The sequence below is a fragment of the Tyto alba genome, unplaced genomic scaffold, assembly GCF_018691265.1.
Source record: "Tyto alba isolate M040663 unplaced genomic scaffold, T.alba_DEE_v4.0 Super-Scaffold_1, whole genome shotgun sequence".
In the NCBI taxonomy this organism is placed as follows: domain Eukaryota; kingdom Metazoa; phylum Chordata; class Aves; order Strigiformes; family Tytonidae; genus Tyto; species Tyto alba.
Window position 1 is genome coordinate 37,173,406 of NW_024881261.1, and position 16,869 is coordinate 37,190,274.

Sequence of the window (16,869 nt, forward strand, 5' to 3'; positions counted from 1 at the left end):
CTTGCTGGAGCTGCTTGATACCAGCCTTCAGTGCTGACTTGCATTTAACGTGGCTTTCCTTTTTGTCCTCTTGCCATATTTTGAATAAATGAAATTTTTTTTTTTTAAATGCTTTAAGCAAACTCCTTGGCTGCCTCTAAATATACCATTAATTCGCTTGTCCTAAATTTACCTGCTTTTATATCTGTGCTGCTGACCTTTTTTTTTTTTTTTTTGTTTTGTAAGGGGTGCTGCTCTGCTCACTGAAGAGCACAGCGAATGGCCATGGCCCAGGGACAGATTTCCCTGGCTGTGCCCACCCTTTGCAGCCAGGATTGGTGAGGTTGGAGCTTGAAGAGCAGGAGCGGGGCTGGTTTTGACTTCCCGGGAATACCTGCCTGGCTCCCGTCCCTCCCTCCACTTGCAGGCTGGTGATGATTTTATAATCAAGGCGTAAGGAGAGGGGTGTGGTAATTGCCCTGCGTAGGTGTGGGATCTCACTACTTCTCCCAACCCCTCCACCATTCCTCAGACTGGGAGCAGCACCGGAGAGGAACCAGCCGCTGAGGACTGTCTTTAGGAACGGCATGGAGAGCAAATGGAGGGGCTGGGTGCTGATCCTTTCTATGTGCCTGGGCTCCTACCAAGGTAAGGCCAGGCCTGGGGGTAGGACTTTGAGGGGAGCCCAGGAAACCCCTCCGAACCCCAAAACTTAGTCCCAGCTCTAACGTTTAAGCTCCACAGCGTCCTTCCTCATCCCTCTGCGGGGTTGGGAGTGGGGCCAGAGGAGAGCTGGGGCGGGTGACGCCACCAGCTGCTTTCCCTCTTGCCTACCTCCATGTGAGCGCTGCAACTTCTGCCCTTAAAGATGATCCCGGGGCAAAAAGTGGCCTGCTCCCTCCCCTCCCCTTCTCCCACCAGTGGGGCTTCAGACGGGGCCGGTGTTTTGCTGGGATCTGGAAAGAGGGGGAGGCCAGTCAATGGGGAGTCCTGCCAGCCGGGGGGGAGAGGGGCTGCCCTTGGTGTTGGGACCTGCCCGTGTCCGTGCCAGCTGGGGGGGAAACCATGTTGCTGTTTGGGCACGGTGGGGTGACCAGGGTGCTGTCTGAGGGTGTGCCCCTTCCCTTAGGGGCCTCGTAGGAGGTGCAGGAGGCAGGAAGCCTCCTCTGCTGTGGTGTGCTGAGCTCCGGGGAGGGTGATGGGGTGCAGTGCTGCAGCCCTAGGCACCTTTGGAGACCTCATCACCGGGGCTTTGGCTATCTCTGAGCAAATCTTCCTGCCCGTGAGCTTATGCTATCAGCCCCTGGGCCTCCCCCTTGATAAGAGTGAAAAAGTGATATCTGTCTTACCCCCCCAACATCCTCCCAAGACAAGTTGGGAAGAGCTTGGTTTTGACCCCTGGCCCTTGTTTGATGGGAAATCACTTATTCCAGGGGAAATTTCCATGAAGCCCCACTGTTGTAGGCAAAAAAAAAAAAAAAAAAACCAAACCCAAACATCTCAACTCCCAGAGGGAAGAACCCCAAGCTCAGCCCATCACACTCCTCTGGCGTGACCTGCTCGGGCACAGCCTCTGTGGTGGAAGAGTCGTGACTGCGCACGCTTGTCCTGGAGGTGGGGGGGGACATGACGAGGTGCTCCAGTCAGCAACAGGCAGAGCAAGAAAGTTCACCCACGCTCGGCACGTCCGTGGCACGGCTGTCCTTCAGGTGGTGCCCGCCCTGGGAGCCGGCGGTGGCTCCGGTGGTGGCCGCTTGGCTACGTGACCCGGTGTGGCTGCAGGACTGGGAGCCACTGCAAGCCTTGGAGAAGGGTTTTGATACTGGGAAGAGTGTATTTAGTTTTTTTTTTTTTGCCGTAACAAGGGTGTGCGCCAGGCCAGGAACTGGGGCGCCGGGGCCCACGCCGCCACCTCCGGGGTTTACATCACAACCTGCTCGCCAGGCTCTGCCGGCTGGGCCGGCGTGCTCTGGGGCCGCGCGTAACGCCGGCACAGCCTTGCCAGATCTGGAGCTCGGTGCTCCGTCCCCCCTGAGCACAGCCCACCCCACCCCAGGGGCCTGGCAGCCCGAGATAGAGCAGTCCTGGCCGGCCTGGGGCCACCCCAGCGGTGTGGGAGCATCCCCACCTCACCCCATGCTCTGTGCCAGGGCTTTGCCGAAACTGGCACCGTCCGCTGTCCTGCTGCCTGGGTGCCCGGCAGCAAGAGGTGGCTCCAGCACAGCTTTGAAAAATGGAGGCGAGCTCACAGTTGCCCCAGTTGTTTGCCCCCTGGCCCTGCTTTCCACCCAGGGAAGCTCCCCCCCTGCTCTCAGCAGCTGGGTGTTATGATTAGTATTAATTATTTTTCCGGCCCAGCACTTGTTGCCTGAGTTTCAGCTCGAGCAGAGCGAGGAGGAAGCACTGAGCTGAGAGCCACTGTGAGCCAGAAAGGTGCTGGTCCAAAGCACTGGTGTCCTTTAGACCAGCCAAATCCCCCCATGACAGTGCTGGCAGCATCCTTACACCGCTGCTCCGGTCTCAAGCACGAGGCTGTGAGATGCCAGTGTCCATGGATTAGGAAGGACCAGCTCAGAAACAAACTGTGGGGTCGTTGCCTCCCCATTCCTTTTTTTTTTTTTTTTTTTTTTTGTGCTGCCCCTTAATGTTTCTGCTGCCTTGCCATTCCTGTCTGTCCTGATGCTAGGGCCAGAATTAAAAAAAAAATAAGTCTATATCTCTCAGTTGATGGGGCGACCTCGGCATCATGCTGCTGGAGAGATGTGTGGGAAGCTGTGCATGGGAAACCCGGGGTGGTGGTGGGGGGACGATGGGATGGGACTTGCCCTGCCCTGGGGCTTGCTTCTGCCCTGGTGCTGCTGTCAGCCTGATGGGGAAATCGGGGCTGAAATGCCACCTGGGCCCCCTGAGCTCCGCCAGAGCTTTTGGGAGCGGGCAGGGCTGGGGGTGGGGGGCTTGGGACCCCCCTCCCTACAACCCCCCCACCCCTAAGGACTTGCTGGGGTGGCCCTGGGTATCTCAAGCTGCTGCCCCAACACATCTCATGGATGAGCAGAAGGTGTTGCCAGGATCTGGCGTGCAGGAAAAGCAGCTTTTGGGGAGAAACCTGATAAGGGCAGGGTGGGTGGAAGGAACAGCTTCTGCTTTTGGCTTTATTCCTGCTGTACAAAATCAAATGGCCAGGGCTGAGTGGTAAAAGCTGGATGAAAATGCTCTGAGGGTGGCATCGTGCTTTGCTTAAAAATGCTAGCTGTGAGATAGCAGAGTCTGTCTGTCTGCCCGTTCACGTGCCCCCTGAATTTCTGGAGTGGCTCCTGGCCAAATCAGGGCAGTGAAGGGGCTTGGGTTGTGCCAGCTCCACGCCTCCTCCCCAGCCGCATCCTGGGTGGGCGCAGCCCCCAGTGGAAATAAACACTTGCCCCATCACAAATGACTCCTGACACGCCAAGGTGGCAATTAAACCACCGGCGTTGCGCCATGCCACCGGGCGGCCAGGGCGGGTGGTGCTGATGCTGCTGTGCTGGGGATTTACAGTCAGGAGAAAATGCTGTCATCGGGAGGAAATGAGAAAAAAAAAAAACAAAAAAAACAAAACACCCTAAACTGGGGTTGCTCAATCGTTGCCAGGAGCCACGGCGTGGCTAACTGGCTGCTGTGTGGGGGCTGAGCGCTGGTACCCCCCTGGTTTGCTCGTTTTGCAAGATTTATTGCTGTTTCTATAAGCAGCCACCTCCCCAGCATGTTAAAGGGCTCTGTGAGGCTGAGCACCCAAATTTGCTTTGTGTTTTGATGCTGGACCAACGCTGCTGTGACATCTCATTGGAAAAGACAGCACACACTGGCCTGGTAAAGCCGGCCTTTGCTGAGCTTAAAAAAATCATAGAATCATAGAACAGTCTGGTTTGGAAGGGACCTGAAAGACCATCACGGGCAGGGACCCCTTTCCCCCAGCCCCATCCAACCTGGCCTTGAACCCTTCCAGGGAGGGGGCAGCCACAGCTGCTCTGGGCACCCTGGGCCAGCGCCTCACCCCCCGCACAGGGAAGAATTTCTTCCCAGTATCTAATCTAAATCTCCTCTCTTTCAATTTAAAACCGTTACCCCTCATCCCATCCCCACCCCCTGACCCAGAGTCCCTCCCCACCTCTCCTGTCCCCCCTTTAAGCCCTGGGAGGCTGCTCGAAGGTCTCCCCGGAGCCTTCTCTTCTCCAGGCTGAACCCCCCCAACTCTCTCAGCCCGGCCCCCCAGGGGAGCTGCTCCAGCCCCCCCAGCATCTCCGTGGCCTCCTCTGGCCCCGCTCGAGCAGCTCCGGGTCCTTCTGCTGTTGGGGGCCCCCGAGCTGGCCCCAGCACTGCAGGGGGGTCTCCCCAGAGCGGAGCAGAGGGGGAGAATCCCCTCCCTGGCCCTGCTTCCCCCCCATGCTCTGGCTGCAGCTCAGGCAAAAAAAAAATTTGTCAACCCCAACCACCACACCACCGTTGCGAAAGCTGAGGGTGAATCACAGCGGGAGGGTGAGGAGCATCGCCCTTGGCTCGTGGGGCAGGGCTGGGGTCAGGGTGCTGGTGGGGAAGTTGGTGTGGGGCAGGAGATGGTCTCGGGGTGCCCCAGGGGTTGACGGTCTCCTCTTTTCCCCCCCACCCCTCCACCCCACTGCCCCAGCCGGGGCCAGCCCCCTCCATGAGTGTGGCGAGCGGCCGGAGGACTGGTGCCGCGATGTGGCGACGGCGGCCAAGTGCGGGGCACTGGAGCTGTGCCGGATCACCGTCTGGGACCAGGCCCTGGGGGTAACTGTGCCAGGAGGGGGGATGAGGGCTTGGGGGGTGGGGGAGCGTGTGGAAGGATGCATCCATCATCCTGCCCCAAAATGTGGGGCTGGAGGGAGAATCCCAGCCTGCACCCTCCTCCCCGCTGATGCTGGGCACCCAGGGGAGCATCCGCTGACACTCTCAGGCAGCAGCGTGTCTGCAGGGTGAGCGACCAAAACGAGTGGGTACCCCAGGACGTTCCCCTTGGTGTGGGGTGTTTTTGGGGATGAAGGGTTGGGTTTTGGGGAGCAAGCTGGTGGGGGGGGGGGGGTCTGGGTGCCATGGCAGCACCCCGACAACATCCACTCTCTCAGCAGAAGGGGATCCCGTGTCACCTGTGCCAAGTGGCGGTCTCCGTGGTGGGCAAGATCCTGCAGGACAACCGCACCGAGGTGGGTCGTGGCCGGGGGTGTGTGCGTGTGTGTGTGTGTGTGTGTGTGTGTGTGTGGGCTGACGTGTGTCCCCCCGCTCCACCACGGGGCCAGCCCAGCTCTGAGCTCTCCCCTTATCACCTAGGAAAAGCTACGGCTCTTCTTGGATAAGAAATGCCAGTACCTGCCCTTCCAGGACTGGTCTGTCAAGTGCAAGAGGATGGTGGACACTGGCATCCTCATCCTCGTCCAGCTGGGCAAGCAAGTGCTGGTAACTGGCTGGGAGGACACCCCCACCCCCCCATTACCCCCCCCCCCCCCTCTTGGATTTGCATTTCTCCATGGTTTGGGATGTCTTGGGGGCTCGCAGGGCAAGGGAGGCTTTTGAAGCCTGGGATAAAACCTTTGCGAGATGGAGATGGGGATGGAAATGACCCAGGGATGGAGGGGTGGGGAGCAGGGTGATGGGACAGATGAAGCCCCAAGCCCCCCACCCCTCTGCCCACCCCCTCCAGTCGGACCCAAAGGTGGTGTGCGGGACCATCAAGCTGTGCCAGCCCCTGGAGAGCCCCACGGGGGCTCTGAAGTTTCAGAAGCCGCCGCCAGCCCCCACTCAGGACTTCGCTGACCTGGTTTCCCCCTTCATCGCCAACGTGCCCCTCCTGCTCCATCCCCAGGACCCCCCTCGTGGCGAGGCTCAGGTACCGTGGCACAGGCAAGAATGCCACTGAGGCTGCTTAAGGATGAGAATCACCTAGTTAACAATAACAAAAAAAAAAAAAAAAATTGCCACACAGCTGAGATGGCGTCTGGTTAGGGGTGTCACAAATTTGGCCCCAGGATATTGCAGGATGCAGGAAGAGGGGGTGGTCAGAGACATGGCGGCCAAAAAACTGCCCCAGATTGTGACTGGCATTTCACCCCGGGGGTGCTCGGTTTTATTTTGGCGGGGGGGGGGGTGGGGAGGAAGGTATTGAGATCTCCCTGCCCGTGTCCTCCCGCAGGAGCTGGAAGAGGGGTGTGGGGACTGCCTGCAGCTGGTGATGGCCGTGCAGCTGGAGCTGGGGACCAACACCACCTTTGCCCAGGCACTGGTGGCCCACGCCGAGCGGGTGTGCGAAGGCCTGGCACCCGACATGACACCGTGGGTAAGGGGGTCAGCATCACCCTGGGCTCCTCCTCCTCCTCCTCCATCATCATCATCACCGGGAGCATCTTTTGCAGCTGCCTGCTTTGGAGCAGCACCCGGGGGGGTGGTGTGTGGGATGCTGGAGGGGTGCAGGCAAGGTGGTGGGGTGTCCCTCCTTGGGTGCTGACGCTGTGCCCCGTGTCTCCCCTGCATAGTGCAAGAGCTACCTGGCCAAGTACGTGGACGCGGCTGCCCAACTGCTCCGGTACATGGTAAGTGGGTGAGCAGCTCCCCGGGGTGAGTGGGTGCTGACGGGGGCAAGCGGCATAGCCAAGGGGACCTCATCAGCAAATGTGGGGCCCCACTTTTTTTTTAATAAACCCACTGCTTTACATTCCTACAAACGGTTAAATATTTCCCCCCCTCCCCGCCTTCTCTGTGCCTTGAAACTGCTGCAATCCTTTTTTTTTTTTTTTATTTTCGTTTTTTCATGCCGTTCTCTGGCCCCTCCACTGGTAGCAGGCTGAGGTAAGCGAGACCCATGCTCTAACGGGCTGAAATCACCCTCCATGGGGAAGCAGGGGGGGGTGCAGGCTCACCCTCCCGGGGGGATGCCCACCCGATTCAGGCTGTCTCTCTCCCCAGGACCCGCTGGAGCTGTGTGGCCAGCTGGGACTCTGCTCCTCCGCCTCGGCACTGCCCCTCCACACGCTGCTCACCGAGAAGGTGACTGAGGTCCTGAGCGCCCTGGGGGTAAGTGGGGACCCCCTCCCAGCCCCCCCGACTCTGACATTCCCCTTAAAATCCAAACGCTTGGAAGAGGGAACCTTGTTTTGCTTTTTTGTTTTGATTTGGTTTGTTTTTTTTTTTTTTTTTTCCTCAAGCATCTCTGTTTTTTTCAAGGTGGGGAATGTCTTTTGAGGGGGTTGATGGCTGGGTGGGATGGGGGTGGCTCTGAGGGTGGGGGCTCGGTGTGTGTCCCACTGCCTTGTCCCGACAGGACGAGGAGGGCACCACGCCGCTCTGCGACATGTGCCAGTTCGCCGTGAAGACGGCCGAGAGCCTCCTGGAGAACAACGTGACGGAGGTGAGCCCCGATGCTTAAGGGCCAGGGGGGAAAGGGAGGGGGGAAAGGGCCAGCAAGGAGCCTGGGGGGTGGGTGGTTTCCCCTTCTCCCGCCTTCTCCCCGCCAGGAGCAACTGGTGAACGACATCGAGAAGGTGTGCTACATGCTGCCCCACGGCGTCATCGGGCAGTGCAAGGACTTTGTGGACTCCTATGGCAAAGCCGTGGTCATCATGCTGCTGGAGGCCACCGACCCAGCAGCCGTCTGCACCATGCTGCACTGCTGCCCCCGGAGCGGGGACACCCACCGGGGTGAGCTGGGGGACACACACACACGGAGGGACCAAGACACCAGGTCCCCAGGGAGTGGGGTGCTGGGGGGGGGGTGGTCAAGGCGGGGGGGTGGGGGGGTGCTAAGGGTCTGCCCCACCCTTTCTCCATGTCCTTCAGGGGCTGTGGCGCTGGAGCAGCTGGCGGTGGGCGCCGGCGCCTTCTGCAACGTCTGCCAGATCGTCATCACCTACTTCGATAACGAGCTGCTGAAGAACGACACGCTGGCGGAGCTGGGCGATGTGCTGGAGAAGGGCTGCGAGCTGCTGCCCCCGCCGCTCACTGGCAAGGTAATGGGGGGGGGGGGGGGGGGGGAAGCACACCTAGGCCTCGGGGACACCCCCACCCCACTCCCCGTGACCCCCTTACACTCACTTTCTCTCTCTTTCCCAGTGCGAGGCGCTCGTGATGCAATACGAGCCGGCGGCCGTGCGGCTCCTCGTGCAGATGATGGACCCCACTTTCGTCTGCACCGTAAGCGTCCCCGTGCCACGGGTGCTGCACCCCTGGGGGCAGCCTGGACCGACACGGGCACCTTTTGCCCAAAACTGGGGTCAAAGGGTGCTCATGTTTATTTTTTTTTATTATTTTTTTTTTTTTTTCCCCCCCTTCCTTCTCCCACCCTTTTCCTTCGCAACGCAGAAAATAAGAGCCTGCGACTCACCTGAGGACGATCTCCTGGGCTCGGACCCCTGCGCCTGGGGGCCGCATTACTGGTGCAAGAACATGGCCACAGCGGTCGAGTGCCACGTGAGTAGGGGCCGTGTCCCCTCCCCTGGCTCTGCAGGGTGCCCGGGGGTCCCTGCCTCCCCCCGCCATCCCTCCCCTTCTCTCCCGCAGGCCGTCGAGCACTGCCGGCGTCACCTATGGAACTAGGAGCCACCTCCCCGGCCAGCCGGGCTTGCCCTGCCCTTTCGGTTCAGGATCCCGGACCCTCTCCCTTGGGGTGTGCCCGCGCCCACGGACGGCGACGACGGGAGCCCACCACCGGCCTCACCACCCCGCCGGTGGCCGTGGGGTGCCCCAGCTGCCTCTGCCACTTCTTTTTCCACCCCTGGGGCTTGGATTTTCCAAATCAGGCTAAGGGAACTCGTTAGTATTTTCAGGACTGGGGATTCAACCTCGCTGACTGCAAAATCCCACCCTCCCTCCCCATCCCCAGCCCATCCTGAACTGCTCGTAAAGCCCGGATCCTGCGACGCGAAGCTGGGATCGTTTCTGCTGCCCAAACACCAAGCCCCCTGGTCCTGGCTGCCGGCCATCTCACACCGCAGGTCTCGTTGGCTTTTGGCAAGCCCAGCCCTTCGCTGGTCCCTCTTCAAATTGGGGTGGCTTTTTATTTTATTTTTTTATTTTTTTTTTTTTTTTTTTTCCCCCCTTGGTCACCAGTTAAAGAAACAAAGTGGATTAAATTTACCTGCAATGCCCGGCTTTGCATGACATTCGCAGTACTCTGATTTTTGTGTCCAGCCAGTTGCTGGAGATAGAGATGTCAATTTTAAGTATCCCCTGAGCAAAAAATGTGTGAGTTTGGGGGAGCAAATATTTCCTTTCATGCACACATCCCCACCTGGGGGGGGGGGGGGAGGCATTGGGGGGTGTTCCTGTGCCAACCCAGCCGTGGTGGTGAGGGGCAGTGGGGTGCTGGCTTGTCCCTCCTCGCTGCAGGAGCGGGGGACACCCGCAGTGCACGGTCCTGAGCGTGCACGGGAGCATCTCACCGCAAATAAAGTCTTCCCGTGAGCCCAGTTGGTCGTCTCCCTCCTCCTTCTCCTGGGCTGGCAACGCGGCAAGGCGGGGGCAAACCTGGAGGAGGTTTAATGCTTCCCCCAAAATCTGGGGTGCGGCAACACCTGGGGCTGAGGTGATGGATCGAGGGGTGAATTAAGGGAAAAAAGGTTTGTTTGTTTTTTTTTTTTTTTCCTCTTCAAAAGGCTGTTTGGGTATGATGAATCTGGCGCGGCACGGTTGGGGAGGAAGGACGACAGACAGGTTACCCAAAGCCATAGACAGTGTATTTCTGAGTCCCGTAACAGACCGTGCCCGAAACTCTCCACAAGGTTACGATTGGAAACAAACCCCCGAACGAACAAACCCGAAAGCAAGAGAGAAGGGGAAAGAAAAGGGCAAGAAAAGACACGCACGAGCACTCCACATCCAGAAGCCCCAGTTATTGTCAGTCTCTCTCTTTTTCAATGTCGCAACATGTTTTGGTAAAGCCAGCAAAATGGAGAAATGTCGACTTTTTTTTTTTTCTTTTTTTTTTTTTTTTTTTTCCTTTCCTTTAGTTTTTGGGCCTTTCCTTGCTGGAAAGGTGACGTTAATGCCAAATGGACTCAGCCTCTCCCCGTGCTACCCCGGCCCTCCCCATGCCCGTGATCGGGGTGTGATGGCTGCTTGTCCCCACAGCCTGCGCCTGGGGATGCTGCGGTGACACATCATCCGCACCTTCGCTGCACCTTCACCCCCGTCCAGCCTGGACTCATTGGATTCATTTAGCTTTTCTCAATCTCTCTTTTTTTTTTTTTTAAAAAAAAAAGAACTTTTTTGTTTGTTTGTTTTTAATAAGAAAAATAAAAAAAAATTTAATGCTTTCATGGATAAATGACAGGCAAGTAAAAGCATACCGGTCCTGAGAGCCCTTTCCCGGGGCCAAGCTCTCCAAGGCTGCCGGAGCGAACCGCACCGGTTGGCCTGGACTCCTTCTGCAGGGGAAGGGGGGGGGGGGGGCAAGCACCGGTTTTGGGGTTCCCCCAGCCCCCGCCACGGCCCCCCTGGTCCATGCGTTGTCCCTGCCGGCCCCGGCTTGCCTAGAGGAGCATCACCACCCCCGCTGGTCATAACTCGGTGATCTCCAGAGGGCTCTCCATGATCACCTCCCGCATCTTGTGCAGGGGGGTGGACTTGGCCGACTCGGTGCGGGCGTTGTGGTCGCTGTAGCCTCCGCAGTCAGCGGTCAGAGTCTCCAGCGAACGACCCAGCACCTTCTGGTCATCCTCGGGCAGGCTGTTGAGGTCGGAGGCCAGCAGCGTGCCCGTGCTGCCGTGCACCACGTGGATGCCGTCGGGACCTTTCAGCTCCACCGGTTGCTTGTGTCGGAAGCGGAGGCTGCCCTGGCTGTGGCTGCGCTCCTCCTCCTCTTCCTCCAGCTCCTTCTGGATCAGCTGCAAAAGTTTCACCGAGGGCAGGGGGGTGGGAAATCACCACCGCAGTCAGAGCAGATCTTGGCTTCCCCACCTCCGAACCTCCTGCAAGGCCGGAGCCCAGCAGGAGGGACGGGACCCTCCTCTTCTGAAGCAACCTCAGAGCACGGTGATGAGGACCACCAGCGCGATGGTGATCTCCAGCTGGATCCCTCGCCCGTCGGGTGGGCGCCCCGGGTCAGGAACCAGCTGGGTGGTGTGTCCCGCAGCAGCCCCCACAGTGGTCAAGGAGGGGTTTTGAACCCGGGTTGGGATTTGGGGTTGCGTGAGGGTGGTGGGACAGGAGGCAGATGAAGAAAAGAAGCGAGGGAAGGCTGAATGGGCTGGAGGGGGATAAGAGCAAGAAGGGATGGGGGGGGGGTGGCGGGGAAGAAGGGCTGAAAGGTGTCTCCTGTCCCACTGCTCTCCTCCACACTGTTCATCCCATGTTTTGCCCCCCCTCGTGAAGAGGGAGAAGGCTGCAGGAGGAGCTGCTTCTCCCCACACCAGCCCTCCTGCACCAAAACCCTCTGCCCCAGCCTTTTCGCCTCAAAAACCTACTGGGTTAATAAGCTCAGAGGAGCAGAAGGGAGCGAAGATGTCCCCACGTGTGACCTGCAGCTTCTCGGCCAGCCTTGGCAGACAGGCAGAGAGGTGATGGACAGGGCCCACCCCACAAAGAAGGTAGGAGAGACCGAGGGAGAGGGTGCTGCTGGTGCTCAGAGGAAACACAGCAGGTTCACAAGAGCTGAGGCACTTTGGGGAACCGGCAGCCTCAGTGGAAAACCAGCATCTGGCTCACTCCGGCCAAGCAGAGAACAAGGGGAACCACTGGGTGACGGGGACCACAGCCGTGGGGAGAGCCCACAGCCTTCGGGGCCAGGAAGACACACTGCATCCCAGAGGGCACGGCAAGCATCTCCCCAAGCCCATGCACACCCCATCTACCTCCGAGACCGAGGAGCGGTCCCCCTGACTGGAGGTGGCCTTATGCACCATCCGCTGGGCAAAGAGTTTTTTCAAGCGCATGTAATCATCCAGGACCACCTTCAAGAGAGTGCCCTGGGCGGAGGGGGAGAGACAGCGCGTTACCGAAGGGAGATGGTTTGATCGGAGGGAGGCTGGCCTCATCCCAGAGATTTTGTGAGCGGCATCCCCCTCCGGCGCCGCAGCCGCGAACCTGGAAGCCATAGCGGTAGGAGAAGACCCCTTCGGTGAAGGATGCCCGGCGCCCAATGCTCACCTTGATGGGTCCCTCCCGCATGATCTGCCCCAGCTTGGCGATGTTGTCGTATTCCTGGATGGCTGCCCGCAGGTAGCGGTCATCCTCGGGTTTGGCCGCGGAGGGCTCCCTCCCAAAAGTCCCCTGGGGGAAGAGAGAGCGGCTGAGGAGGCGACGCGCGCGTGGGGCGCGAGGGTGTCCCCAGCTGGGGCCGTGTCTCACTCACGTGGGTGCGGGCAGGGCTGTTCCAGAGGTCGGTGATCTCGCTCAGGTTCTCCGGCAGGTCGTCCTCGTGCTCCGCCTGCGCCGCCAGCTCCAAGTTCCTGCAGAAGGGGTCCAGCCACACCGGGTTGGCCCTGCCCCGGGGGGGGGAAGAAGAGCGTCCCTCAGCGCAAGCAAAGAGCGGCAGCATCCCTAACCCCCACCCGCAGCCCGGGTGCTGAGGGTGTGCCGCCTCCTCCTGCCCTGTGCAAGCGTGGGTTCAGCTTCTCTGGATCCAGATGTGTGTTGACACCCGCCCTACGGCTGTTCTGTCAGACACAGTGTTTTTCAGCTACTGCACCAAAACAGAAGGGTCTCAACTGCACAGGGATGCTAGATACTGTCAGCGCGGTAATTTTCAATGCATATAACGTACTGAAGAATCTCTTCCCTCTAGCTGGCTGCCACTTCTGGCTGCGTTTGGTGATACCTTGCTGCCTTCAAAATTACCCAGTTCGTGTTTCTGTAACAGGGGAGACCAGCCTGAAGTGATGCAGAAGGAGGTACCTCTCGGAGTTAGCTGGCAAGTAATGGCTTAGGAAATTCCAGTGTCAAAGATGAAGAATTATTTCCAAAGTCTATTGTCAGAGTAGATTCTCAACACTTATTCAATTTACACATGATGACTTGAGGACACAGATGACACTGTCATTTTGTCATTTACAGGTGACCCCCCAACACTAACAATAGCTGTTCGCATGAAAACACAGTGTCAGGGAGCTATCTTTTTCATCTGTTTCTTCATTTCATTCTTCTTTTATTGCTATGAGCTTTAAAAATAATTATTTGTGTGCTTTTCATTTGATCCTTCCTGCGTTGCCCTCTCATCTGCTCTTTCCTTCCTATTTCCTTCTAAATCTCTGCACAACATTGCCAGTGGGTGCATTCCTCTGATTTTTTTTTTTTTTTTCTGTTGGCCTTCCCTCAAAACATACTTTCCTAACATTTGGTTCCCTATTAGCCTATGTCCCTCTGCTTACCCCAAGCCTGGCAAGTATTGGCAGAGATGGAGTCACAGGAGAAGGCACAAGGTCTTTTGGCTTTGAAAGCTCGCAAGGCAAGCACCTGTGCCAGGGCTGGGGTCGTGCCCCCCACGGCACGAGTGGCCACATCCCTCCACCGAGAAGAGAGGCATCGTGTCTTCTCCTCCCTGCGCCTCCCCAGCTGCGATCCCGCGAGGCGGCAAACCGGGGAGGGGAAGGAAGGGGAGAGAACTCACCCATCAAAGGAGTACTTGTTGGTGTTCGGCATGTCCATGATGTCCATGAAGCCTCTGTTCCCTGCAAAAGGCAGGGGTGGGGGGTTACAGGGCGGCGGGCTGAGCAGAGAACCACGGGGCGGCACTTCTTTATCGGGGAGCGAAGCCAGGCGACCAAAAAGGCACCGCTGGCGTGAGGAACACGCTGGGATGCAGCTGGTCACGTGGAGCCTGGGCGCTGAGAAAAGCCTCCCCATCGCGCCTGGCCGGGCAGGATTGCTTCTGATTTACACCCCGCTGACATCCCCCGCGTCTCCCTGTGTACCCCCTCCGTGCTCTTCATGCACCCTGCTGTCTCATGCAGCTGGAAAACCCCAAACACTGCTCACCGGTGGAGCCAGCCACTATGGCTTTCAATTTCCTTTTGTGCCTGTGAAAGAAATACAACTAATCAGGGGAGAAAATAAGGAAGGTGCTTGAAAGGAAAAGGAGACACGGATTTGTAATAACGCCACAAACAGTCCCTGTATCTATAAGGACAGTGAGCTCGGTGGGGAGAGGCGCTGTTAGTATTAAAAGCATCATATTCTGGGGGAAGAGGGTCAGTTTCTGAACCCAGGCTGAGTCCCGCCGCAGAAGGCGTTGGGAAGCTGATGCCCTCCTTTACTTGCCATCACTGCCAGGGCCGGGAGCAGCCACATGGGTCCCCCCGGCCCCGTGGGGAGGTTGGGGCCGGTGGGGCAGGGCCTGGGCGCTACTCACACTGTCCGGTAGTACCAGTTCATGAGGATGAAGAGCATGGCAGCCAGGAAGAGCAGGATGGCCAGCACGATGATCACCATCTAGAAGAGGCAGAGGGGTAGAAGCAACTTCTAGCATGGAGCCAGCACCCACGGTGGGCACCCGCCTGAAATTATTTGGGTGAAACATCTCTCCAGGTCATGAAGGATGGGAAGAGCCATCGCCCCACCCGTGAGCAGCAGCCACCTCCAGCCCCCAGCTGGGCTGTTACCTGTAGAGCCGAGAGGTCATCTGGGGCCCGGGCGGTAATGGCAGGCTGCACATCCAGCACGTTGTAGTTCCTGAAGAGGTTCCTCAGCTGCTCCTTGTTCTCATCTATCATCTGAATCACCCTGGGAAGAGAAGGGTTGCTTGGGCATCTTGATGTTAATGAGGCTCCCTGAGGACTCAACGGGCCAGGTGATGGGTGGGCTGGGTGACAGGCCAGGTGACGTACCGCTCCACGTCCATGATGCGGTTGGTGTCCCTGTTCACCACGTGGATCAGCAGCTCTGTCTGCGCGAAGTTGACCCGACCTTTCTTGTCAACATGGAACTGGGGAGAGACAGCAAGGTCTGCCGTGTAGGAGAGGCGTCTCCTCCCGGGGCATCTTCTGATCATGTCCCAAGGGGTGCTTGCGTGGCAAGAGAACCTCAAGCCTGGCATGGGGTCAGTCTGGGCCCCTTCAATACACCCCAGCCTGGGGCATATCTGTCACCTTCAGAGCTCAGAGGTGTCTATGGTTTATACAGACAAGGCACCCTCAAAGGAGACCCATCCAAGCAGCATGTGGAAGGTTACCTACCCCTCAAAGCAACCTCAAAGTTGGATGGTTACCTGCACGTCATCTGTGTTGACGATGGCGCCCGTGATGTTGGAGAGCAGGCTGATGAACTCCTCCTCGAACTGCCTGACTTTGTCGGGGATCTCGTTGATGATGATTTTGACCCGCTGGTCATCCCGCAGGATGTAAATCCCCACAATGGCCGTGTCATTGTGACCCACCAGGTCAGAGGCCATGATGTCCACCACAAAGTAGCCGGGCTTGTAGGCCGTGAAGAGGTCGAAGGTTCGCAGGATCCCATCAAAGGTTCCTGGGGGAAGGATGGTCACAAGCCCAGGATTAGTGACCCTGGCCGTGGGGATGTCTTTGGCCACAGGGATGTCTTTGGCCACAGGGACGTCTCTGGCCATGGTTCCGTGCTCCCGTGGTATGCAGGGTACGCACCGATGCTGAAGATGTTGGCCACCTCCTCGGAGTCGTTGGAGTGCTGCTTGATGTAGCGGATGCCCAAGATGTTGTACAGGACCAGGCTGTTATTGCCCACATCGGCGTCCACTGCGACCACTCTGATCAGCTCTGATCCCACCTTGGCGTCAGTGGCAACCCCTTCAAATAGAGACAGGACAGGGACCTGGGGCTGGGCAGGCTCTCACTGCTCCTTCACCCAGCTGGATTTTCCCTGGAGCATCTCTGGCTCCTGGTGCCCCCCCCCCGCCCCTGGCACCCCTTACCCGCCGTGTACTCTGACTTGGTGAACTGGGGGGCCTGGTCATTGATGTCGTCCAGAAAGATCCGCACCTCCTGAAGGGTCAGGTCCTCGCTGAGGTCCCAGGGCTGGGTTCTGCCTGCCCACTGGCCCTGGGGAGGGGACCAGTTCCTCTGGCTGGACGCTTTGACAAGGATGGAGTAGTACGGCTCCTTCTCCCGGTCCAGGTCTCGTAAGACCTGCAGTTGCCCCTCTCGGCTCAGCTGGAAGTTGCTCTCCTCGTTCCCAGCTGGGTGTAGAAAGGGGTCCCCAGGTGGCTCAGCATTTCTGAAATGCCACCTCGCCCGTTGACCAGGGTAGAAAAGCAGCAAGGAGATGATGGGAGAGATGGAAACCCTTGGCGAGGGGTGTGTGGGGAGGGATGGAGAGCTGCTCAGCCCCTCCCCGCTTGGCACCCACCTGCTATGAAGTAGTAGACGATGGCGTTGGAGCCCTCATCAGCATCCACCGCCCCAGTGACATTCCCCACCACGGTGCCTGGCGGCGAGTGCTCGGGGACGAAGAGTGCCTGGTACTGGGGACTGTCCCTCTGGCAGAAAACCCGGGAGAAGGGAGGGTTGTGAGCATTGAGGTGGCTTTAAATAAAAGCGGACAAATCCCATCCCGCTCCCTGCCATGGTGATGCCCAGCGGTGCATGCTCCATCACAAGTGCTCGCCGGCATCCCCATCCCTGCATCCCCTGTGTCCTGCTCCCTCCATCCTGGTGCCTTACAGGTGGCCTGAGGAAGATGGGCTCATTGTCATCGATGTCATCGAGAGCGATCTGGAGGGGCTGCATGGTCTCATAGGCTGGCTGGCCCTGGTCGGAGGCCACGATGATCAACTGGGGAGAAAAGAAAAAAGGGCCGTCCTGGGAAAAGCCATGCAGGCCAGGAGACAGTGAGAATGGCTGGGTGGGCGGAGGATGTTTGGGGGATTTTAACAGGGAACTGGGAATTGGTCCACCAGGGTGCAACTTCCTGAGGGCACGTGATAACCACCCAGTCCCTGCTAAG

General features: G+C 58.5%; 2 protein-coding genes across 5 annotated transcripts in view; one reads left to right on the plus strand and one right to left on the minus strand.

The window, feature by feature from the left end:
* Positions 1 to 484: 484 nt before the first annotated feature.
* On the plus strand, positions 485 to 9,428 carry LOC116961415 (prosaposin-like). Of its 3 annotated transcripts, none has more exons than XM_042793041.1 (15): positions 485 to 627; positions 4,640 to 4,764; positions 5,100 to 5,177; positions 5,302 to 5,427; positions 5,672 to 5,857; positions 6,161 to 6,304; positions 6,501 to 6,557; positions 6,808 to 6,813; positions 6,931 to 7,038; positions 7,286 to 7,372; positions 7,479 to 7,662; positions 7,801 to 7,970; positions 8,074 to 8,154; positions 8,323 to 8,430; positions 8,521 to 9,428. In XM_042793041.1, the coding sequence occupies exons 1-15, from the start codon at positions 567 to 569 to the stop codon at positions 8,554 to 8,556; spliced, it is 1,557 nt and encodes a 518-aa protein (XP_042648975.1). In that variant the 5' UTR covers positions 485 to 566; the 3' UTR covers positions 8,557 to 9,428. The 3 variants fall into 3 exon arrangements, with proteins under 3 accessions (XP_042648975.1, XP_042648963.1, XP_042648972.1); XM_042793029.1 differs by having other exon boundaries at positions 486 to 627; positions 6,805 to 6,813; XM_042793038.1 differs by having other exon boundaries at positions 487 to 627; positions 5,103 to 5,177; positions 6,805 to 6,813.
* A 245-nt stretch (positions 9,429 to 9,673) lies between these two features.
* LOC104359722 (cadherin-23) overlaps positions 9,674 to 16,869 on the minus strand; it is a 167,077-nt gene continuing 159,881 nt past the window's right edge. For both annotated transcript variants that reach the window (XM_042793017.1, XM_032992378.2), the window contains 13 exons: positions 16,587 to 16,697; positions 16,273 to 16,402; positions 15,839 to 16,102; positions 15,552 to 15,713; positions 15,161 to 15,417; positions 14,781 to 14,878; positions 14,556 to 14,676; positions 14,306 to 14,385; positions 13,933 to 13,973; positions 13,565 to 13,625; positions 12,311 to 12,440; positions 12,106 to 12,228; positions 9,674 to 10,844 (listed from right to left, as the gene is read on the minus strand). In XM_042793017.1, coding sequence (XP_042648951.1) covers positions 10,518 to 10,844; positions 12,106 to 12,228; positions 12,311 to 12,440; positions 13,565 to 13,625; positions 13,933 to 13,973; positions 14,306 to 14,385; positions 14,556 to 14,676; positions 14,781 to 14,878; positions 15,161 to 15,417; positions 15,552 to 15,713; positions 15,839 to 16,102; positions 16,273 to 16,402; positions 16,587 to 16,697 — 1,905 coding nt within the window. In that variant the 3' untranslated portion in view covers positions 9,674 to 10,517. The remainder of the gene's footprint in view (positions 10,845 to 12,105; positions 12,229 to 12,310; positions 12,441 to 13,564; positions 13,626 to 13,932; positions 13,974 to 14,305; positions 14,386 to 14,555; positions 14,677 to 14,780; positions 14,879 to 15,160; positions 15,418 to 15,551; positions 15,714 to 15,838; positions 16,103 to 16,272; positions 16,403 to 16,586; positions 16,698 to 16,869) is intronic.

Excerpts from the sequence above, each read along its gene's own strand:
- LOC116961415 (XM_042793029.1), top strand. The coding sequence starts at position 567 with ATGGAGAGCAAATGGAGGGGCTGGGTGCTGATCCTTTCTATGTGCCTG. Across the intron at positions 5,428-5,671 it reads AGCTGGGCAAGCAAGTGCTG|TCGGACCCAAAGGTGGTGTG; the intron begins GTAACTGGCTGG and ends CACCCCCTCCAG. Across the intron at positions 6,305-6,500 it reads CACCCGACATGACACCGTGG|TGCAAGAGCTACCTGGCCAA; the intron begins GTAAGGGGGTCA and ends TCCCCTGCATAG.